Consider the following 25,787-nt stretch of genomic DNA (forward strand, 5'->3'; position numbering starts at 1 on the left):
ACTAGTGCAGGAGGGCAGGGATCAAGTGGTGATCCTGATTTGATCACCACTTGACATCATTGATGACTTCACTGATGACATCATCCAGTGTCTGTGTGTTTCTGTAAAGTTTAAATATGTTTTACATATTGAAGAATGAGTGGATGTATAAGTGTCTGGATGAAGGATTTAGAAGGTGCGTGACTGACTGTATGAGTGAGTGATTAAATGTGTCTTTCTGAATGCATGGGTTAGTGACTAAACTGTCTGAATATGTGCATTATTATGTCTGTTGTTCTGTAAGCTGCTGCATGTGTTGATCAGTAGCTATATGAGTGGCTATATGGGTTATTGATTGGTTGCCCAAGTATTTGTATGTGAGGCTGAGTGTGTGTGTGGGTAGATGGGAAGTGTGTGACTCTGTGCATAGATGTGTGAGCAGTTGATACACTAGGTGTATGGGTTCAAAGGGTATGTGGAAACAGCTGTATGGGTGGTTGACTGTGTGCATGGGTATGTTGGTGAGTGAATGGATATCTCAGTGCTACATGTCTAAGTAAGTACATATTTAAAGCACAGTGCATGTGAGAGTTGGCATATATAAATGACTATACATGAGAGCCTGTGATTGCGTACGTGGCTGTATGGAGCAATGTGTACTTGTATCAGTGAATGTAAAAGAGAGTAAGTATGTGTTAGTATATGTTTGAATAAGTAAGGTTTTGTGTGTATAACTGTATAGATGAGGAAATGGGAGTGTGATTGATTCTTTGCATGACTGACTAGGTGTGTGAGTAACTCCATGGATGAGTGGCAGTCTGTGAGTGTCTGTATAGGTGTATGAGTGGATATGATAGTGTTGTATTGATGAGTGACTGTATGTATGAGTGATTGTATGTGTGAATGAGTGGATGTGTGTGTTGTCTTAGGAATCAGAAAGTGCGTATGTAGTAACTGATATTGGTGGGTCAATGGTTTCAAGAATGGTAGTCTGTATTTAACACTGGGTGTATCAAAGGTTAGATTAGAGTGTGAGGAGGTGCATCGTATTATCACTTGAACGATGTCATGAGTGATGTCATGTGAGATGTCATCAGTGATGTCATTTGAGATGGCATCAGTGATGTCATCAGTGATGTCACTGATCATGTCATGAATGATGTAATATGTGACATCATCAGCAGTGGATTGCGGGCGCGCGAGTTATAGTTAGTCCAACTAACTATACCGTGGGAATTTCAATGGTTCTGTATAAGTAAAATGTTCAGCTAACTATAACTGGTGTGAAACCTATGGGTTTTTTCAGTGAATATATATATATATATATATATATATATATATATATATATATATATATATATATATATATATATATATATATATATATATATATATATATTCACTGAAAAAACATTCAGTTTCAGGGATGTTATAGTTAGATGGAGATTTCACTTGTACAAAACCATAGAAATTCGGCTGTATAGTTAGTAGACCTTTTTCAAAGGTTTTTTTAAATATTAATTTCTAACTATAACATCCCTGAAATGTATGTTTATTCCAGTTTAATTTCAAAGGTTTTTTAAATGAAAAGTTCTAACTATAACGTCCCTGAAACCTATCATTTTTTCAGTGAATTTCTAAGCTTTTTTAAATGCTAATTTCTAACTATGCCTACAAAGGTAGAACATGTGCATAAAGAGGAAGAAAAGTGCAGTCAGAAGCAAGACAAATGCAGAAAGAAGCATCAGAAGTCCAGACAGACAAAGAAAAGTGCAGGAAGAAAAAGAGATGTGCAAGAAAGAACCAACAGAGAATCAGAAAATCCTCCTGTGCCCCAAATTTTTGGTGATGGGTACTGGTGGTAACTGACTTTGACTAACCAGGCCTAGAGCCAGTGCTATGCTAAAATACACTTAGAAGACAGTTCAAATACCTACATACACTAGGGAACACTATGCATTGGGGTACCCCTGTGATTAGCATGACCTCCTCTGTATTTCCCATGAGTTAATGCCTGGATCGTTGCATGAGTAGCGACTGGATGATTAGAGTGCTACAAGGAGATTGCATGGTGATTTTATAAGTGCTTGGGTTTTGGCACAGTGATCAGATAAGCACATAGGATTGGCTGGGTGATTGGAGGACTGCATAGGTTGTACCATGGAGATTACTGGACTGCACATGTAGTCCTCAAGGTATTACAGCAGTGCATGTGTTAGTGACTGGGTCATTGCATGAGAACATGGGTACTGAGTGGATAATTGGTATACTGCAAGGAGAGTATATGGTACATTTATAAGTGTTTGAGTATTGTAGGAGTGTTTGGATTAATATATGGTAGCGGTTGGGTGACTGAAGGAGTGCACAGGAATGTGACGGTTTGATTGCTGCACTGTACGGGTACTACCTAGGGAATTGAAGGAGCAAATGAGAAGTGTGTACATGGGAACAGTACTGTATGGGTAGGGCATATGGGATTGTAACAGTGAACAGTTAGTGCCCAGATCATTGCTTGAGTACATATCTACTGACTGAAAGATTAGAATACTGCAAGGAGAGTACCTGAGTGAATTTATAGGTGCTTGGGTATTAGCGGAGTGTTTGGATTAGTTCATGGTAGTGGCTGGATGACTGGAGGACTGCACAGGGAATGACAGGGTGATTGCTGGAGCGCATGGGTACTAACAAGAGAATTGAAGGAGCGAATGAGAAGTGTGTAGATGGTTAGAGGACTTCATGGGTAGTACACAGGGATTTTAGCAGTGCATGTGCTAGTGCTTGGATCATTGCATGACTACATGGGTAGTGACTGGATGATTAGAGTACTGCGAGGAGAGTGCAAGGTGAATTTATAGGTGCTTGGGTTTTGGCTCAGATTACTGGACTGCATAGGTAGTCCTCAATGGATTGCAGCAGTGCATGTCTTAGTGACTGGGTCATTACATGAGTACATGGGTACTGACTGGAAGATTAGAGTACTGGAAGGAGAGTGCATGGTTAACTTATAAGTGCTTGGGTTTTGGTGGAGCGATTGGGTAAGTACATGGTGCTGGCTGGGTGATTTAAGGAGTGCATGGGTACTGACAGGGCAATGACTGGACTGCTTGGGTAGTGCTCAGGGTATTGTAGCAGTGCATGAGTTTGTGCATGGGTAATTGCACGAGTGCTTGGGTACTGGCTGGATGATTAGAGTACTGCAAGGAGAGTGCATGGTGAATTTATAAGTGCTTGGGTTTTGGCAGAGTGATAGGATAAGTACACACATGTACATCAGACCAGCCCCAACTCTTCACCACTGTGCAAACTGGCCTCCTGGCAGGTTTTAAGTTGGGGGATTAATTAACCTTGAATCATTTGGGGCCCTGGGGGCTAACTAGCCCACCACGTACCTCCAGTAAGTGCCACAGAGGTGCATTGCAGAGAGATGGTCCAAGGCCACGCCATATTTTACACCCCTCTGCAACACAGCTCTCTGGCACTTACTAAAGGTACCTGGTGGGCTAGTTGGCACCCAGGGACCCTCAGCCTACAAAGGGACTTAATCCCCCAACTTAAAACATGCCACGGAGCGCGTTTGCACACTTGTGACATTAGGCCCCATCAGGCCCCGCCCCTTGCCTTCACCACTGTGCAAACATGCCACGTGGCTCGTTGTAAGTTGAGGGATTAAGTCCCTTTAAATACTGAAGATCCCTGGGGTCCAACTAGCCCACCAGGTATCTCCAGTACAAATTCAAAATGGAGAAATTCTCTTCTGGTGCTTAAGATCTGGCTACGCCAACTCACTGGTGTGCCTACATTTCCCTAACATTAGCCTTTCATGCGCTTAGCTAATTCAATTACTGGGGCTCCTGTCTAGCTTGGGCTGCAGGATGTGGGGGTGAGCCTGTGTCCTGTCCTAACTGTCATTCCCTCTTTAAAGACCAGTTTGGCTACTTCACCCCATCCTGCCTTTTGCTCTGCAGCTGCAAATCTTTTCCCACCAGATGTCCTATGTCTCTATGCAGGCCAAGTCTCACCTCATCAGGGTTGTTTGGCTCAGCCTGTCAAAGACTGGCCTATCAAGAGAGTCTGCTGAAAGGCTGAATTTTATCAGAAAAGCAAGTTCTATAACTTCTTTCCTGTGAAAGTTATAATAAATCTAACCTTGGCAAGTTGTTCAATTTATTCTATCTTTGTAATACTTATAAGTATATATTTAGCTCCATTCTGTCAATAGTTATACTTTGTTACAGTATTCCTGTGATAGCCTATAGAGGCAATGTTCTACAATGTGGAAAAACACAATTGGGAGTGTTTCCCTCACTAGGGCATATACAATATATTTTATAATGTCCCTGCTTATAGTTACAAGGTCCACTACCCCTGGGGCACCTAGGGGAGACCTAAGGTGTGCCTTGTATGTAAACATATGGTAGTTTAAGACTCTAAAGTCAAATTTGCTTATAATTTAATTTATAAATCCGCCTGCAAAGCAGGGCAGACTTTTAAAATTGGCTGCAGGCCACCAACAGTAAACACTTAAGTGCATGAAATCTGCTGGGCCTCTAAACCTGTATATGGCATATATCATATCCTAGGGATTGAGAGGTAGGCTGTCAGTACCAATTGTAATTGCACCTAATTACCCTGCACTTTTAATCAGAGCTTAATTCCTGGGTCTGATTAGCAGAGCCTTGTGCACAATCTAGGAGCCAGAATGGGGGTAAAATGTAGGGGAACACTGCTAAAAGCCCTGGTTTCTCACACAAAGCCAAGGTGTTGGATGTAGTTGGTTGGGTGACACGGTGAAGCAAATTGAGTGTATTGGGTGAAAGAGGAAATGAGGAGGGTGACTCCTGATTATTTTCCTTCTTGAGTTGTCTGAGAGGTTAAAGGGTGATGATGACATTTTTCATGGCTGAGAAGTCCTTGTACTGTCCAGGAGGAATGCACATGAGATGAAATGTAGCAGACTATGTTGCTGAAAGTGTGAAGTGGAGTTTCAGGCAGGAGCTCCATGTAGTTGAGTTTGGTGTTCTTGCCTGGGTTGCTGACTGGGAGGATTAATGAATGATGCAAGACCTCATCGCTTTTTATGCAAAATTGTTGTGCTGTGTGGTGCAGCCTATGGGAGCAAGGATGTATAGTAGGGTGTTTGAGCCATGTTTCTGTAAAAGTAATCACATCATACTGGAGTGTGCTTTCAGTAGTTTAAAGTGTGTGGTTAAATTCATGGGTCTCATTCCGAGTGTCCTGTAGTGGTATCCATGTAGAGATATTTTTCTGGACTATTATAGCTGTCACAATTTCTGTGGCCACAATGACGGAGTCTGCAAATACCATCAATGTTCAGTGCTAAGTGGGCTGCAGGAAGCAGCACCCACAAGGCCAGCTTCTGCAATATGGGGTGATGCAATTGCTCCCTCCAATTCTCACTTCCCTTTCTATTGTCTTTTTCCACCCCACCACCCACCACCCACACAGAGGCCACAACAAAGCAGCCGATCCCATTCACTGCCTGCTACAAGCAAGTTATAAATTGAATCAGGTTTGGGCACCATGTTGCAGTCAAAAGAGAGAAGGTTGACAACAAATTATTTCTAAGCATTTTTCACATTCTCAAAAAGTTGTGCTTGACTAAGTTTGTATCCTCATCATATTTCTTATATGTTATTGATTTCAAATTTGAGGTAATGTTGGAAAGTGATCACATGCCCCAGTCTGGCTTTAGAGTTGGGTTCTCTATGGAAACCACACTTTTGGAAGTTACTTTGCGTCAACGCCTTGAAATGGGTGAAACTGTGGCACTCATGCTGCTTGAGTTGAGTGCTGTCTTCGAAACTGTCACATACCGCCCTATCAAAAGCTATATTATGTTTGGGCTTTCTCGGGACAACACTCAAATGACTCGCTGATTTTTTGACTGATTGTAATTTTCAGGTCTTTTCCCCGTCAGCAAGGTCTAAGCCCCATGCTTCTCCTTATGGAGTACCGCAGGGCTCTATCCTCAGCTCATTTTTATTTAATATCTACGTCAGACCTCTGGCCACAAAACTGAAGAGGCTGAGTTGTCTATATTTTCTTACGCTGATGGCATCCAGCTAATCTTCCCCCTTTCCACCAATGATGCATCTAAGGTATCCTCTCTCATGAAGGGCTGCAAAACATAGCAGGTTGTGTGAATGCCAATCTGCTAAAACTTAACGGTGGAAAAACTGAAGTATTAATTCTTGGGAAAAACAAAGATCTTTGGGGCCCCCAGCACTGGCCTTCTCAAAAGGGGGCTCTTCCACAACCAGTGCAATTGGTCCGCAATCTAGGCGTAATCATTGATGACTAGCTATCAATGAGGCAGAAAGCAGTAAAAAGGCTGCATCAACCTGCTTCACCATCCTAAAATGGCAAAAAAAACTACTGTGGATGTTGGCTGGTCACACGCAACGAACAGTGGTCCAGGCCCTTATTACTTCCAGGCTGGACAATGGCAACATCCTGTATTTAGATGCCAATAAGGAAGTGATTGTAAAACTGCAGATAGTACAGAACTCGGTAGCCAGACTGCTTTGCCAGGTGCCTAGAAGGGCCTCCATCTCAAGCTCGCTCTTCGACCTTCATTGCCTTAGAGTGGAGAACCACATTAAATTCAAGGGCCTGAGTTATATGCATAAAATCAAATCGGGCACAGACCACAGTATCTAAGTGCCTTAGTCCATCCCTACCTAGCACTGCACCTTCTTCGATCCTCTTCTCAGGCCAAATTTTCAGTCCCAAGGACCAGACTGTCGCATAGGGTGGGGGTGGCCACTGTTTTTCTTACCTGGGCCCTTCAATGTGGAATTCTCTCTCCATGTCACTTTGAAATCATACCATCTATATGAATTTTCGTAAAGGTCTAATAATGTTGTTATTCAATCAATAGTTTCTTCTCTTGCTGCTTGTGTCCAATGGTGCCGGGAAACCCCCGGGTAGCTGTACGCTTTATAAAATTAAATAATAATACTAATAAAGCCCAAAACAATGGTGATAAACAGTGGCAAGGTAGGGTACCCTAAATCAAGGAAGTAAGAATCATATGCGGTTTGTATGAACTGAACAGAGTAAAATGGAGCATATTTTCAACAGGCTTAAACTGCTGTTGTGATATATTCATGCTGAGGCAGTAACGTCACCATATGCTCGATAGCCATCTCGCGCCACAATAGCTTCTGAACGTTTACTAGGGCCCTGCATAGCCCAGCTTATATTTTTTAAGTGACATTTGCTCTTTCTCCAGCCGCCGCCTGGAGATATAGATATTTTTTCTAAACCTCTGACTACCCTTTTAATTTGTCAAAATAATCAAAGATTTACAGATCTGCATGCCCTCTGAGCCCTGGGCAGAGTGATACCCCTAACCCACCAGCCCCATTGTGACAACATAGCATACCGGCTCACCAGTCAACCATCAATTTTAAGAAAGGAGAAATGTCAATAATTTGTATTTAATTTATTTTACATTGTGTTTTCAACATCAAAAAAGTATTGGAGTAAATACGGATCTTCCAATATTCCTGGTATTTAAACACCACCAACAATATTATTAATCATGGTTTAACGTTCGAGAAGATGTTCTGGGGAATTGATGCTGTCAGAATGACTGTATTAAAGATTTAGACAGTATCTCGACTGTTTGCGAAGAACTAAAGAAAATGCAGAATCACAGATCAGTAACATGTAAGGATATATTCATTCAAATGCTACTCTATATTAAATGCTAAAATGTTCCAAATTTTAAAAAGAACACTCAGTAACTTCTATAAAGCAATTTTTTCAAGTAACAACCTGTAAAAAGCGGAGGAGGCAGGAGTAGTTTAACGAAGGATTTATTTCAAGTTAAATCCTAGGACCCACTGGAGCACAGAGCAAAGTGTCTAAATCAGATCAGCTACCATGTTCTTTCAGCCTTGGCAGGTGTGCTTCTCATTCTTCTGCCTGTTCAATCTGCAGATTGTAGTAACCGACCCCTGTTAACGTACCGGAGATGGTTGAATTGTTGCCTAACATGGTGCAAACTTTGGCCATGTAAGGCACCTTCATTGTGGCTTTTTGCAACGTCGCTTTCAGTGTTACTGCTTTGCCTGGCGGTACCTCAAAAGGCATAGATAGTCTGAATGGTGTCTGTTGAAAAAAAAAGAATTAAAGAGCTGAGAGTTTAGAAATGTTTACATATTTACAAACAAGATTTGTATAAGCCATGCATGACTCATAATTGCATTGACCTTGGGTTCAGTGCTCTATTTCTCTCTAGATATATTTATGCCTAGACAGTGAAAATATTTAAAGTGAAATAACAGTGTCTTCTGTAAAAAACACCCATAAATTTGTACAGAGCAAATGTGAAATTTTACTTTAATACCACAGTACAGCAATACTGCAAAAATGGCATGGGGAAAATCCAATTTACCTTCTTCGCCGAATTCATGCTACAATTACTTTACACAGCAAAACAGTTCTATCATTCATGAGGCTTCTTCAAGTTAATTTCAGAGAGTCACATTAAGTTAACCCCTTGAATCTTTGCTTTCATTAAATACATGGAAAATCAGTGATGTCATTGACCATGTCATCAGTGATGTAATATGTGACGTCATCAGCAGTGCATTGCAGGCGCGCAAGTTATAGTTCGCTCACCTAAATATAACGGGGGAATTTCAATAGTTTTGTATGAGTGAAATGTCCAGGTAACTATAACATGTGTGAAACCTATGGATTTTTTAGTGAATTTCTACGTATTTTTAAAGGCTAATTTCTAACTATAACGTGGCTGAAAGCTATGGTTTTTTTCAGTGAATTTCTAAGGTTTTTTTAAATGCTAATTCCTAACTATAATCTGGCTGAAACCTATGGTTTTTTCAATGAATATCGTGGGCATTTAGGGTTCTCTTTGTTCTGTTTAAATGCAAACAGAATGGGGGTAGGGCTGGGGGGGTATAGATGTGCATACTACTTATGGTGCATGTTTTACATTTAGAATTGATGGACGAATACTACTGGCTAAGCTCAGAGACACCCCTGCCCTCTACTGTACTGGGAGAAAGATACAGCATATGGAATAGGGCCTGCACTGGGGAGTACTGAGTGTGCATACAATGTATGGTGCATGTTCTACATGAGATTTCCCAAAGCAAGAGTACCATTTAATGTGTATGGAAGAATGCTCCAGGCTAAACACTGAGACACTGCTGCTTGCTGCTGTCCTTGGAAAAAGAAGGCTCAAACAGAATGGCATAGGGTGCATGCCTCTACATAAGAGTGTTGAGGTAGAGGTACCATCTAGTATGCATGGGATAATGCATTTGGGAAGGCTGAGAGACATCCGTAACTATATATGCCATGAGACAAAGATGGAAGCAGAAAGGCACCTCATTAGGGAGGTGTGAGTTTGTGTGTGAGTAGCATATGGAGCCAGACTCTACATGAGTTCTCACAGCAGATGTACCATCTAGTACGTATGGCATCTCATACAATATTGTGCTTTATATATCATCATGCATTCTTTTGGAATGTATGATATTAAACTTTCTCCAGTGCATTTTCAACACCCAAATCCGTCGTAGTACCATCTTCTTCACATGTGCTGTCCTACCACGCTAGGTCTCAAGCAGATTAGAATTAAAGGCAGTACAACATAGTGTGCCTCATAGGGAAATTTCTGTGAAACATACCACATACCACATCCCACATCAGCAACAAACATCTTATCTAACAGCCAGAATGCTGGAAGGCATGAATGCTCATTTTACAAATCCAGATGTTACAGTCCACATTTAAAAATGACTCCATTAATCACTGGTCCTAAAGCAAAACTTTCCACATTTTCAAAATCCGTCACACGCGCATACAATGTATCATACATTTGTGAATCTGTGTATAGAAAATGTTGCATAAGGCAAAGGAGAACAAAAGGTGTCAAATTCACATGCCACCTATACTGGTAGCCACTTTTTAAGAGTGCTTGGTCTGGAGAAGGACACACTCAGGATTCAGAATGTAACAGTGGTTAATAATGTGGTATAGTGGTTTAATACTAATGTATTTCTAGCAAATCAAACCTTTCTAAGTAACATCAGAATAGAATACTGGGCACAAACATAACTTTCTAACCTTTATGATGCAAGTCTTAGATGGCAGTTCATAGCTTTCAGTACTAGATTACTAATGTAACTTATGAACTGCACAGTAACAGAAACAGTAACCCACTGAGTTGTGCACATTAAATATTGTCTCTGATGTGCATTGCCCGGGTTCCTTGCAGCAGGCATATTACAGTGCTGCCAGGAACCACTCATCGGGGATTGGACTAAAGCTTTTTTGTACTGATGTCCGCATCACCACACAATTAGTCACGGATACTATAGCTCCTGGTAGAATAACAACATGGCATTTCATATTATAACAAAAGCAGCCTATGCCAGCACCTGCTATGCTACTGGTGATGTATAACTGACTCTGCTCTGGCTGTTAGGGAGCAGCTTTGTGACCTATAGTGTCAAAACGGCTCTAAAAACACACATATGACTTCCGCCCGCAGCTAAAATAAATTTGCACCAGGCCCGGTCCTCCATCCGGTGTCACTGCAGAACATAAACAACAGCCAGGATCCGGCTCTTCTATACCATCATCAGAAAGCCTGCAATGATTATCTAATCCAGTGGCTGGATTTTGATTTGTTTTACTGTTACCATGCTCACCACACAAACAGCACTGTGTGACTCTCACAGTGTGCTCTCTATGGTTGTACTGCTAGCAGGCATCTGGCACAGCTTAGGGCGATTTTTCTGCTGTAAAAATTCCAGATTCTGCCCCAAGGACAGTCGAACCTAAAAATAGCAAGCAACTTAGCCCTCACCTGCACCAGGCCTTAGATCATGGAGGGTTCCATGTAGACCATCCAGTGGGCAGTGGTGGGTACAGTTTAAAGGTGGCACTGCTAACCAGCACCTAGGAGCACCTAGTTTAACAGCAAGGGACAGTGACTAAGGAGGTCAAAGAGAACGCTTGTCTGTCAGTCATTGGGCCTGTAGGTAACCTCAGCAATGTCTGCAACCCAGTCTACCACAGTGGATTTGACCAAGCGCTCTGCAGGCTTCGCCTGGCATTACTTTCAGGATACCACAGTTGAGTCCAATGCACCTGATCACTCTACAAACTTGAGTGCTGCCGTGGGGGCAACACCAGGCCGGAAGAGGGTTGGGAGAGGCAGGAAGTTAAAGACATAGCTGAAAGGTCAAAATATGTTTATTCAATCAGTTTTAATTGTCTTCACCTTCAGGTAACAGCAAATGAAATAAAGGTGCACTGCCTGTTTAAGATATAAGTTAAATCCAATTTAAAGTAATCTGTAGGAAATACTTTTGTTTGCATTACGGAACCTTATTGATTAATTCAGTCACTGCAGATGTCTACAAGTGGTTGGCAGATGGGTAAAGAGTACTGGTTAACGACTTCTGTATTTATAGTGCCATGAGGTCCCAGCATATGACTTGAAGCACAATGAATATGCAACACATTATTGTAACACGTTATAACATGTTTTTGACATGTCATATTTTGCTGTGGAATGTCACTCATTAGTCACTGCAAAAATGGAATTGTCACACATTAGCAATCTGAATACTTGGCATCTATGATGTTAACCGTCTGGGGTACCTTACACAAGTGAAAATTGCCACACAATCAAACTTCCATCTCTCCAGAAGGCACATTAAACACCAGAGTTAACTTGACACTTTATTTGTTTATTTGTTGCCCAAAAACTGCTCAATATACAAGCAACTTTATAACAGCTGATTTGCTACAAAACTGCAAAGGAAATGTTGCAGTACTGTAGAGTAGAATATTTAGAAGTGGAGACCCATCTAAAACACTGCTCCAGTTACTGTGCTGGTTTGTCCTCATGTCCAAGGGCAAGGCCAGAGCCTCCAACACACTCCCTCTACACATAGCGGAGGAAGCACTTCTATTTGGTGCTGTGTCCTTTCCTTAACCACACCCACCCAGAGTGACGCACATCTAGTTCACTTCTAAATTGCTACCATCAAAAACAGTATACAAACAATGGAGAAAACATACTTGTTGCTTCAATCTCCCAAAGCTCACTCACCTGCCCGGGAAGTCACCCACTCACGGCCCGAAACTGGGAATTGGGTCGGTCACTGCAGGTATGCACACCACCAGGTATGCGTGGTGCGTCCGAAATGTCAGCACTTTCGCTGTCGTGGGCGGTCTCTTGAGGCTAACGTTTAAAGGGCCGTCATTCGTAGCGCTTTCCTGCGCTACTAGATTGACAGCCCTTGGACCCAAACAAGCTAGTAACATATATATCAGCCTCAGGTGGTACGTGCAGTGCGGTTGCACTTACACACACTGGACAATCAGGCCCAGTCATGCTGCGTGCTTCGGTGTCCAATCATGGCTGGCTGCCATTGACGATCGTGGTAAAGCTGATAATCACACTGGTAAGGCGCTGCCCCAGCTTGTAAAAATGCACACAAGGAGCAATAAACGCCCAATAAGTAGCCTCCTACAATTTTGCTTTTTTCTTCACACAAATGAGAAAAATTACACCCATGTTTGCGATAAATAGCCCAATCTGGTAACTCTGCCCTGGAAGTCACAGCAGATCCAGCCACTAACGTCGTCCTTCAATACAGTGCCTCTAACATAGAAGAGGGACTGGTACAGTGAAGAAAGTGCAAGAGAAACTGCTTGAAGGTTGGGCTGCAAGCAACAAGCATACAGAGCAGCCATCTTTGAGTAGGAGGCTTCCCTTTAAGTACACTACATCAGTGATTTAAACCAAATAGGGACAGGGAAGAGGGGTTGAAGGGACAGCACATGTGGAGTAGAAAGCAGTAGCACAGGGAGACAGTGATAAGAGAGCAGAAACAACAAGCATTCGCACATGGGAAAGCAGCTGCTAAAAGAACAAGCATTGGTCCATACAAAAAAATATGCTACAGCCAATAAAACTGGAGGAAAAGTAAGTGGTCCACACAAGAAACAATGAAAGGCCAGGGGAAAGATGGGGCGGGATATAAATCCTTTCAAGGCCATACATAAAAAACATGCCTAAAACCCCTTAAAACTGAAGCCCAACCCAAGCAAATATCCCACTACAAATAGCCCATCTTACAGTGGAGATCAAACAGTGCAAAAAGGCTAGTAAAATAATACAGCAAACAGGAGCAGGAGCTGTAGCGGGGGAAGCAGCAGTAAAAAAAGGGAGCAGAAACATAACTGTGGCATTAAGAGGAGGTGGGAGAAAGGATGCTATAATTGAATGTAATCTGCTAGGGTACTGAAGCTAAACACAGTCAAATAGTAACAGAGCAGGAAGGCAAGAAGAAAAGAGTCCCCCAAAGATCATATAAAGACCCATAGCGGAATGAGACAGTACTAAGTCCCTGCTTTGTGGGAGGAACAGAAGAGAGATAGGAGTGGCAAAGAGGCAAGACTGACCACTTGCAAGCAAGGGTTTTTAAAGGACGCTGACACAGACAAATGAAAATCAATGGCTAGAAAGGGGATAGACTTGAAGTCCACTGCCTGGTTACAGCAAATCTCGAAGAGATAGCCTATGCTCTGTCAAGCTCGACCTAAAAAAGCTGTCTACAAAGAGCAAAAGATAGCTATGTACACCTCCTTTTTTTTAGTAAGAGCCAGGGTGGGATTTTAAGTACACTTCTCTAGCATCACAGGAAGACTCAACCACTATCTGTTCTAGCATATCCATCTACTGAGTCTATTTACATAAAGAAATTATATATTTGTTTTATATACGCATTTTGGGGCTTATGTGCAATGCAAAACAATTGCTTCCATTTTTATATGCTGCTTAACACCATATCTCTGCCCTTTTCTATTGATCGGAATTCTGTCATTTCCCCAGTTTACATTGTTTTGTCAATCTGGAATGCCTGTAGACTAGTTTTCACTATCTGATATTACCCAGGGTGACTACTGGTATATTTAAATAAGTGTTTCATTGGCTTCTAGATTTTAGTAGTAAATGTGATCTGGGTCATGCTTGACAGTAACCCCTGTTTATTTTAATGTGGCAACTGAGAGTTTTCAAACAAGATAATCTGCTAGAAGTACTATGAATTCTCATGCAGCTCAAAGTTCATGGGATGTAATTTCCTGTGTTGTCATTATAGACATTCCCCATAGTACTACTGTGAACTCACACCACTGTTGGTGCCCTCCCACCAAGTTATACCAATCATGTAATTTGATAGGGTTCGTTTGAGCATGGAGATATGCATGCATGGCCTTCACAAGAGGAGGGTTTTGGGCCTCACTGGTGTTTAAGGCTGTTAAAAGACATGAATACAGTGACCTGAAGACAGACAAAGCACAATTGTGCAAATCACCTCAAAGTAGAAAATGTGATACCATACCTGAATTTCATTGATTTCAGTGATATTCCACTTGTGTCGGATGCTCTTCTTTATAAAAATACTGCACCCATCTTCTGAAATTGTTGGCATTCCTGTTGTAAATGTTGGATCAGCTCCCACTCCATCTTCAAATCCATGTTCTTTGGAAAAGGTATAGTGTTCTGTGTAAGATGTATCCAAACTACCAGGAAAAGCAACAAGCCTGTTAAAATCTGTATTCTTGAGACCATGGTAAAAATACTGCTCGCCATCACACACTGTCAGTTTTGGTTTACAGATCCATGAGATTTTAATATTAAGAGGTAGCACCTAAGACAATGGTGTGAAGCAGGACCATTCAGCCCCTTCAGTATGGGGGGTGGTAAGCTCCCCGAGGCCCGACCAACAGTTCAAGGGGGCCCCATTCAGATCAAGGCCAATTAATATTTGCTGATATGGGCCCACTTCACATTCTGCAGGGAGACCCCATAATTTTGCTTTACGCCACTGACGTAAGGCAACATAATGAACGTTGGAATTTATTTCTCTTTTCACTTCTTAAACTACTTTAGTGAGGGACCCTCAAAGTACAGGTGTGTGCATGTGTTATTTTATACATTTATAAAGTACGCATACAGCTCTAATGAGCAGTCAAAAGCTTTACATAAAAGGTTTGAATGAGTAGAGATAAGCATAAAATAGAGAGACAACAATTTAGATTCATTTATAAAGGAGATAAAGTAGAAAGGAGGTAGGAAAATGGAAGGTTTTTAAACATTTTTGGTAAAAAAATCATATTATATTTGAATTGTATCATAATTCCATTTAAATAGAACTCACCAACGGTGACAAGGCGTTAGTGTCTGGTAGCGTACTGCTTCGGAACCCACAAATAGTGCATAATCCTGGAAACCTATGCTACAGCAGAGAGGGCTTACCGTGAGCAGCGAACAGCGACCTGAGGACAACAGCGCCGTGAGGGCAACGGCAGCGGCAGAGTAGCGGGACAAGCGCGAGGTCACTAGTCCAGCAGTGACTACAGCCCCCAGCAGCACCAGGGGCGTCGCGCCCGTGACGCCGAGGGAGCGCCAGGAGGCGTTCAAAGGGAGACGCCGCCAGGAGCCCTGTGAAACCTATGCTACAGCAGAGAGGGCTTACCGTGAGCAGCGAACAGCGACCTGAGGACAACAGCGCCGTGAGTGCAACGACAGCGGCAGAGTAGCGGGACAAGCGCGAGGTCACTAGTCCAGCAGTGACTACAGCCCCCAGCAGCACCAGGGGCGTCGCGCCCGTGACGCCGAGGGAGCGCCAGGAGGCGTTCAAAGGGAGACGCCCCCTCTCGCCCCGCGAGTCGCGCGCGGGAGAAGCCCGGGACAAGGGCGGGACAGTCTTAGACAGTCCTAGACTGGCCGGGACTGGACTGGGCAACCCCCCTAACAAGTAAGGAAACATCTCTTCATTTTACTAATCCCTCTATGCGTTGTCAATTTGAGTGGCTTACTGCTTGCCTCTAATCTAAATTGAATATCACCCGTGATTGTGCAAAAGTAACAAGTGTCTATTGGAAAAACTATGTAGCACCTTTGCAGTCTTTAAACTCTAGTCAACTTAGCAGGTCTGTTGAGCAGGCGTGTACGTGTGCTACTCTCTTTATATTGGTCAAACCAACAACGTAGCCCTAGACATGTCTAAAAAAATGTCAAAAAAACAGCCACCTACTAACACCAAGCCTATAGAAAACTATATGCTCCAAGTTGTGCCAAAATCAACAACGAAAGAAGACAATCATTGGGACTGAGTCAATCCCCCAACCTACAGCTATCAAGCCCGACACAAAGCCCCCAACAGTCAGTTTCTCTAGCGCCTGATGACTCTATCGACCTAATAGACATTACGGTCCACCCAAATCCAATCCCTGATGACCAGAACAGTCTTATGTTGAACAATGTAGCCGATACAGTGCCACTGGATTCAGAAATTACTATCGACCTCGAACATGAGACCTTGGCTCACAACCTTGATGAACTCTCATCTCCTGAGCAGGAAACTCGACCTATGAGGAAACATAGAAAAACCCAGCAAAAGCGGACGGGGTTACGCTCAGGAAACAGGAGGAAAAAAGCTACCCCGGTAGGAAAAAACAAGGCAAAAACTATTGATGATGATGATAACAATGCTCTTGACAAAAGCTACCATGACAAAATCTATAATGAGGATGATTTACTCCAGAAGATAGCAGACATCATTGACTCCAAAATCAAAACTATCATCAAGCCTTTAGTCGCCAAAATCGGCAAATTGAATGCGGAGGTAAAAAGGATGAGTGGTCTACAGGCCAAGGCTGTGGAAGGGGTTGATATGGTCAATACCTTGGTGACACAAATGGTGAAATCAACCGAGACTAAGGTGAGGAGCTCCAGAGAAAAAGAGAGCAGTCCAACCCTCCTGGTAAGCCCAGTTCGAAATGAAACTCACCCTACCGATCGGCCCTTGAATACTGTTGGCGCACCAAAGTCAACAGCCATTGCACCAGTAAACTGCCAGGAAACAGACCCTCTTCAATTTATTGAAGAAGCCTCCCCAGTGGTACTGGTGCTGGCCAATGTTCCCCCGCCAACGGATGCACAATCTGAAACGCCAGCATCTTTGTCCAGCAAGGCATTGCACTGGTTAACAAGCAACATGCAAATGTCTCCGGGAGGTAAACATCAGCTTGCATCTGAAATCAAGTCCGTAAAGAGGGTAGCCTGGATTGGAAATCGACCGAAAAGGTTCAAGGGAGACTGTGTCATAGTGACTTTTTGCCACCCAGGTGTTTTGCCCAATCTCCTAAACCATATCTACCCTCCTCAAAGAAGAGCAGGATCTGTTTTTCTACGGGGAGCAGCAGAATGTAACTTTTCCGAGGACTCCGGGACCCCTGTGGAACACCGTTAGAAACAACAGAGGCCCAAGGGCTCCTCCGAACGAATGGGGCATGGTCTTAGGCAACAGATATGAAGCCTTATCAGGGCTTAACGACTGTGATTGACTGGGTAGAAGTTCTAAAGATTTTACAACTCTCACTGGTGATCAAGCTGGCAGGGAAATGGAAACCCAATCAAATACTAAATTAATTGATGTTTTGATTAATGCAACTAATATACAGGGTGACCTTGGTGCCATGAATAATGTTTACAATTTTCATGAATGCTCTGACCATGTTAATAATAATGAGGAAAATGAGTTAAATGAAAATGTATCTCCTGAACTGGCTGTAATTGGGAATAATATAAGTGAATATGATCTCACCCAGCAACAGAGAGAGGGCCAACTCAGTAGTATTAAAACTACCAATGATAATATCATTGCCCAGCATACCTTAGTCTCCTGGAATGTTGCAGGGCTAAAAAATAAGATACCATCACAGGACTTGCTAACTTTCCTGGATTCAAAGGACATAATCCTTCTCCAGGAGACTTGGCATTTAGACCCAGATCCAATTCAAGGATATTTACATTTTCTCATTCCAGCCACTCCGAGTTTAAGGGGAAGGGCCAAAGGTGGTCTGGTGACATGGATTAAACAGAACAACGACTACTTAGCTTCTCAAATAGGCACCAATAGTTCCGACATATTGTTGGTCAAGCTACAGCGACCGTCCAGTAAGGATCTTTTTATTTTTAACATCTACTCTAGGGGACTACCTGGAGGTAAACCTACTGAGGCGGTTGATCAGTTGGACTCCCTACTGAAACAACATTGTCTAAATGCTGACATTATCATTGGTGGCGATTTTAATTGTTGTTTTGAACCGCTAGATAACCAGGATGTAGACCTCATGACTGAAGAGGACTGCATCTGGGAAATCCCTCAGCTCTGCCTGATACCCATTAAAAAATGGTCTGAGGCTGCCTTACAGTTAAAAGTCCTATGTGTCGAGTTTGGGTTGCGGGCCACTAATGGGAGAACAGGGTCAGACAAACAGGGCGCGCCTACCTTCTCTAATGGAACCACACATAGTCGTATTGATTACATCCTGACTAACAAAGAAAACTGGGCTAATGTTCTTGACATGTGGATTGAGTCAAGGGCGGAAAGTGACCATGACCCATTAATTTTAACGTTTAAACTGTTTGATGTGGAGACAAAAGAGGAACATAGGGAAAATGTCCTAATAAACCTCTCAAATGATCAAAGACACATCAGATGGTCAACTTGTGCAGCCAACGAGGAAAGTATAATAGCCTTGAGGGATCTAACAACCCAGGCCATTAGAGAAGTTCAGGGTATAACTGATAAGGATACTCCAATATTTGAAATTAGTAGGATCCATGATGAATTTTTTAATAAATTAAAACCTTTTTTTGTAAAAAAAGTTAAGAAGAAGCAGCGTAGGCCAACTAAAAAGGAGGATCAGTGGTATGATAAAACCTGTAGGGATGCCTATAGGTCCTTGTCAGATGCTGTAAAAACTAAAGATAAAAACAAGATAAGGGAGGCACGAATTATGTACAAAAAAGTGCAAACTAGTGCAAAAAGGGTTTGGGAGGAAGGCTATTGGAAGGATCTCCTCGCAGCTAGTAGGGAAAGAACTATGACGCCCTTTTGAAACATTGTCAAATGGGGAAGGGGGGCCATAGGAGGAGAACCCATGAATCATGTGTCACCAGAAGCATGGGTATCCCACTATGCTACCCAGTTTGCTGTTATAGACGGTGGTGAAGAGGAGTGTGTGGCCCTACTAGATATTCCAACGAGCCACTTACTCTTCTCTAAAGATGATGTCTTAAAAACACTGAACAAAATACCTAAAGCCAGAGCACCGGGCCTAGACTTTATCCCCGCAGACTTGTTTATGCACGACAAGGACCTATGGGCCACCTATATCCAGCTGTTAGCCAATGCTATTGCAAAGGGCTCGCCTATTCCTGAGACCTGGAAAGGAGCCGAGATCATCCCCATCTATAAAAAGGGGGTCGGATCCAGGCAATTATAGGCCTATTAGCCTGATCGCATGTATACAGAAAGTATTGGCAAGATTACTATTACAGCGAATACATGGGTGGATTGACGACCAGGATATATTGTCACCCCTACAGGCTGTCTTTCGTAGCCATACTAGTACCATTGACCAAGTATTTAGATTTGTTTTATTGTATTGGCGCGTAGTTTTACTAGGGGGTGGGATGCTTTTTGCGGCTTTTGTTGATTTAAAATCAGCCTTTGATTTAGTTCCCCGCCACAAGCTGTGGAATATCCTACAAGATCAGGGTATCCCAATAGAAATTCTGTCCTTACTGATCAGAATGCATGAAAATAACTTTGCACAAGTACGGTGGAATCAGCAAGGTAGTGTCACTGAGAAATTCCCCATTGCGAGGGGAGTACGCCAAGGATGCGTACTCGCACCAACGCTTTTCTCGCTATACATCAACAGGGTGATCAGGTATTTTGAACATCAGCCCACGGATGCCCCAAAGCTGGCAGGAAGACTGATCCCCCTGTTGATGTTTGCGGATGACACCCTGATGATATCAAAGACCCAGCAGGGACTCCAGAGGGCCATTGGGGTTTTTGAATCGTTTTGCACAGACCATGGACTTGTTATTAATACAAGCAAAACAAAATTTATGGTTATGCACAAACGGAGACACATTAGAGGTAGAGTTACTATGGACGGGGTCCAGCTTGAACAGACCCAGGTCTTTAAGTACCTCGGTATCAATTTGTCCTATAATCTAGACTGGAAACAGCACACTAATGAGCTAGCTACAAAACATGCTCAATTGGCAGGTGCTCTCACTAAGGAGCTGTTTTCATCTCATTATAAACCAATTAGACCTGTCCTAAAAATCTACAATGCTAAGGTTGGAGCAGCAGTTCTTTATGGAGCTGAACTTTGGGGGTCCAGTAACCTTACCAAGTTGACGGTAGCACAGAACAAATTTCTCCGCAACATTACTGGCTTACCTATGTCAACCCCATTGATACCTTTAAATTATGATTTAGGATTTTATAGCTTTATGGATTTGGCCAGGTATAGAACAGTGGCCTACTGGAGAAGGCTATGGGTAACACCAGAACTCTCCCAATATGCCCAAGGCTTCCTAGAAGTGAGGACCCTGGATACTGGCTGTAAGATAGTTTGGATGAGAGAAGTTAAACTCTTATATAGGGCACTTGGGTTATCTCATTTGTGGGATGATCCTCTAAATAATGTATTTCCACCTAAAAAGACACTCCGTGAGCTTTATTGGTGCATGCTAGAGATTAAGTGTTTTAGGAATCATATTGATCGTTCCTTTACTCACGATTACTTAGAACTCAAGCACTCTCCGGCCTTAGAATCCTATTGGGACTGGATCACGGTCCCAGGGGACCGGAAGAGGTACCATCAGCTGAGGGTGGGGACACTACCTCTGAATGCCCTAACAGCGAAGTGGAATAAGGTACAAACCTCAAGGTGCCCTTTTTGTCCGGATCATAATGAAAACATTGGACATGTGTTGTTTGCCTGTCCTGAATATAGAATGCCTAGATGTTCATGGCTAAAACCAATTTGTATCCAGTTAGGCTTAAGAACAGCAAACGAGGCTGTTAGGATTTTAAGAACAGATACCTCTCAGCCCGTTGTTATAGCCATGGCAAAATTCCTCCACTGGATGTGGATAATTCGGGCACGCAAAATGAGTCTGGAGTAACTGTAGGATTGCTACTGTCTGTCGTTATTGTTTGTGCTCATTTGAATTGGTAATCTGTATTAATCAATGATTAATCATGTACGCTGCTTAAGTAATTGTTATTTTTTCTACTTTGGTACCATGAATTTAGCTTTTTAGACTTTTTTTAAGAGAAAGGAATTGGTTTCCTTTATTTTAATAGAGATTTTAAGATTATGTAAAAATGTAAATAGGATGAGATAGGGAGATTTTTAATTATGCTTTTTATTGTATCAAATCATTGTGGATCCTGTAACTTCTGTGGGGTTGGGGGGAGGGGGTGGGACTAAAAACAACAAATTATTTTCTTTGTAAAATGTCTTTTTTGATTGAAATATATCGAATAAAGACTAATTAAAAGTGAAGCATAATCCTGAGTTTATTGGTTAATCTAGGCTATTGGGATTGATTTTATGCTCTCAAGAACACCAGTCCATGAATCATTTTGTGAGTTCCTAATTGCCAGTATTTGAGACTCGCAAATAGGAACTCGGACAACTGCAATGTACAACAGTGTCTAAGACACTGTTTGCGATTCTCAAATGGGTTGCTGGAGACCTTCCTCATCAATATTCATGAAGCAGGTTGCAATTTACAACCTGTTGGTAATGACCTGCACTCACAGAGATTGTGGCCTACTGGGGTAAGCAGACCGACATGTACGAGATTGCTTTTTAAATAAAGCATTTTTTTGTAATACAGCCTGTTTTCCTTAAAGCAAAAAGGGATGCATTAGAAAAAAAAAAGAGTTTTTTTCATTAAAAGAAGTTGCAGGTCCACATTCACAAAGGTTGAAGGGACTTCCGTTTTCGAATGGGTTAGCACCACCTTCACAGTAAAAGATGAACTGCCATGTTCCCTAACCTAGGCCTAACTTGCAAAGCAACATTTTATGTACATTTGTCCTACCTTGATCTGCATAACGGTTCTAGCACTGACCTTTTGCCCAGTTATGTGCTGAATAAATGTCGAGGGGTTTCCTTGAAACTAGCCTAATTTATCATGCATGAGAACTTTTACTAAAATCCCCTACACATGATGTACATACTAGGATTAACATACTCTGTTTAAAAGTCATCACTTTCTTCATCCTATGGCAACAGGGCTTCTTTGCAGGATTAGAATTTTTGATTTACGATCATCTACATAATCCTACTCACAACATTTTGATTGTGGTAGAATACCTGAGGCTACCTTTTTAACTAGAGGAGATGCTTCCATGCTGAAACAGACACTGAGGTCCCTACATGCTGAAGCTCTAGCATGCAGTGGTGCAACATCCCTTGTGGTGTGTTCAACTTGTGACTTGGGTCCTTCATTCTTTCCCATCAGGTCATGGGGTTGATTCGTTCCAAGGGCATACATGGCTTTACACCCACATACATGCTAGGTACACTTATTTACACTTAGGTAGGGTCCGCATAGTTGGAGTACAATTGATTACTGTCATGTTTATTTGTCTGCATATATTTGCTGTTTATGCACCATGGTAGAATTCTACCTTCTATTTACTCTGTTGGCGCTAGTAACCTCTTGCGTTAGGGTTTTTCTATTGATTGTTGCAGCAAACATGTTTTATACTAGGATGATGCTGGTTCAATAAATGCTTATTGAAAACATTACCAAATGTTTATTCTGTATCTCTCTCAGAGACTAGGGGCCTCATTTATGAAAAGTGACGCATCGCTGCGTGAAAACAGCGATGCGTCACTTTTCACTGCGCACTCCTTGCGACACCAATGATGCGTCATATTTAATGTATGACGCATCATGTCGCAAGGACTTACAGATACGTCAGTATTTCTGACGCATCTGTAACTGCAAAAGTGACGCAACTCCAGCAATGCGTCCTTTCACATGGGGAAAGCCCCATGTGAAAGGGCTTGCATCAGTCTTACGCCTGTTGTGAGGCAGGCGCAAGATTTTGATGCAACAGCATCCTAAAAGTGATGCAGTGAAATCTCCTAGATTTCACTGCGTCACTATTACGAGGCTTTTTGCGGGGGAACGCCCCCTCTGCATACATTATACCTGACGCAGGTATAATGTGGCGCATGGGTCTAAAAAGTGACGTATCCACCTAGATGCGTCACTTTTTAAATATGGCGCAACAAGACGCATTTTGTACGCCGCTGATGCGTCACAAAAAGTGACGCACCGGCGGCGCAAAACTGATGCAAGGCCATATAAATTAGGGCCTAAGTGAGAATGATTGAATGAGCAAAAAGTACTATACTGTTTCCACAAGCCCTGAAGGGTCAAGGGTTATATCCTGTCTGGAATCAGTCTAGACACCAATCCCTTAGTTTGTTGTCCAACAAAAGTGCAGATCCTATGTATTTTTATGAACTACACAACAGAATGTTTTGCGACATAGACCCCCCTGCAACCTATTATTAGCAGGGAATGCCCTCAACACGCCCCTTCCTAATACAACTCGCAAACCCTATTTTGTGAGTCTGTAATAGGTTGCAGACTCACAAAGTAGGATTAGTACATGCCACAAGGTTTTTTAGCGGTTACAAACAGCCAGATTCTCCATTTATGCACATTAAAAACGGTCATACATGTGGCCCTTGTCCGGTTTCTTTGAGATGGATGAAATTAATAGGAGTTAGTAATGATTTGAACTCACTCCCAAGATCACATTATTTCATAATGAGATGTAGATTCTATAACCTAATAAGTTTTAAATTGGAAATGCTACATTTTGTATCGGAATGGGAGGAAAACCCCTGATCTCCTTGACAAATTTGCAAATACCAGCGAGAAATCGAGGTTTGGCCTATTGAATATAAGAACCTTTTGATGAATGCATTGTCCTACAAACCTGTAGGCTGTTTGGTAGTAACAAAGCAAAGATTTCACAACAAAAAGACACATGCATTCGAAAAGACCCTACTACAATTCTACAATGGTTTTTACTAGGTAGATACACTGATGTACATAAAGAGGCATATTCAAGAGAGTCTTGCTCTGCCAAAGCATCACTTTTTTGATGCCCGAAGGATCAAACCTCTCAACTATATCTATGAGGCCATGCAGAAACCACTTTGAGTGGATTTGAATGGCCTCATAGATATGGAGTAAGACAAAGCAGCACACGTCGCTACATTGTCTTACACTGTGCCAGGGAGGCGTTCGATGGGCGTTGAGGTGGGTTTTCTCACACCTGCAGGTTTTGATGTTGCGCCAGATTTACTTAATCACTTATCAGTATTTTTATTTCTTCTTGTTATTTCCTCTTTCCAAATGTGCTGTTTTCACAGCACACATACAAAGAGGAGAATGCCTCTCTGGGTTGTTTTTGTGCAGGAAGTTGTTCCTTTCTGCACAAAAATAATCCAGCATGCTAAGCGGGCACCCTTTGGTGCCTGCATTGGCGCTCGCAGCTCATTGTGCGCCATTGCAGGGAGAAATGACAGGAATGCATTGCATTGCATAAATACTGTGCATTGCTGCTCTTTCACATTGGGATGGGGCAGCACAGGATGTGGCCTAATGGCTAAAGAGGTCGCCCTTGAGCTGGGGAACCGGGTTTGAATTTCAGCAGGGACGTTCAACGTGCAACTGATGCTCATGTAAAGAGCTCTGATACCTTTGGGTCTAGTTTTCGCTATATTAAACTGCCCCCCCCCCCCCCCCCGAAAAAAGAAGGCTTGCAGCTCCGCCCTAAGTAAATTCCCCATAAATAAGCACCCAAGTTTGACTGCAACAAGACAAGCTTTCTGTAAATATTTTAGGGGCCATATGTATCAACCTCTCCATTTGCGATTCTCAAATAGCGATTTTTTGCGAATTTCTATTTGAGAATCGCAAAATGCTAAGGGGCAGATTTATGTTAACTGGCGCATCCCCAGGGATGCGCCAGTTAACATGCGCCACAGCTCCGCCAGCCATGGTGCGCCGCATTTATAATGCGGCGCACCATGGTGCAAAAACGGCACAGATGCGTGACGCATCTGTGCCGGAAATGTGGCGCATTGCTGGAGTTGCGTCGCAAGCGCGACGCAGCTCCAGCAAGGCTCGGGGGTGCCCCATTTTAACAATGCTGCGTCAAGACCTACGCCTGCTTCAAGCAGGCGCAGGCTTTTGACGCAGCATTGGCTTAAAAGTGACTGAGTGAAATCTCATAGATTTCACTCCGCCACTTTTGCGAGGCGCACCTGCCCCGGAACGCCCACCCTGCGCCGGAACGCCCGCAAGCGGCGCAGGGCTTTACAACGTGACGCATCTAGGCAGATGCGTCACATTGTAAATCATTCGTAGGGATGGGCCACGTTTACGCTGCCTTGCGTGACGCAACAGCGGCGTAAACGTGGCGCAAGGGCCTCATAAATCTGCCCCTAACTATGTAGGATTACAATAACTTTTGCGAATCCTACATATTCCTTAATTGCAAATCTCAAATTACGATTTGCAATCAAGGAATACCTCCCTATTCATTCCAATTGGCCTAGAGGCCCATAGGAATGAATGGGAAGACATTCTCAATTTGTGATTAGCAATTAGCGAATCGCAAATTGAAAATGCAATTTCAAGGGTGCAGGGGTGTCAAAAGGACACCTTGTTGCACCCTTAAAATAAGCATGGATTCACACGTGGCACACATGCATGCCCTAAGGGCATGTATGTGCTTCACATTGCACTTTGAAAAATGTAAAAAAAAAAAAAAGAATTCATAGAAATCGCTAATTACCACCAA

At 42.6% G+C, this 25,787-nt stretch overlaps 1 protein-coding gene across 4 annotated transcripts in view; it reads right to left on the bottom strand.

Moving 5' to 3' along the window:
- Positions 1–7,807: 7,807 nt before the first annotated feature.
- LOC147726079 (uncharacterized) overlaps positions 7,808–25,787 on the bottom strand; it is a 602,042-nt gene continuing 584,062 nt past the window's right edge. For all 4 annotated transcript variants that reach the window (XM_086960193.1, XM_086960195.1, XM_086960192.1 and 1 more), the window contains 2 exons: positions 14,403–14,583; positions 7,808–8,118 (listed from right to left, as the gene is read on the bottom strand). In XM_086960193.1, the coding sequence (XP_086816319.1) occupies positions 7,921–8,118; positions 14,403–14,583 (379 nt within the window). In that variant the 3' untranslated portion in view covers positions 7,808–7,920. The remainder of the gene's footprint in view (positions 8,119–14,402; positions 14,584–25,787) is intronic.

Source organism: Lissotriton vulgaris, chromosome 3_1 (assembly GCF_964263255.1).
Source record: "Lissotriton vulgaris chromosome 3_1, aLisVul1.2, whole genome shotgun sequence".
Classification (NCBI taxonomy): Eukaryota; Metazoa; Chordata; class Amphibia; order Caudata; family Salamandridae; genus Lissotriton; species Lissotriton vulgaris.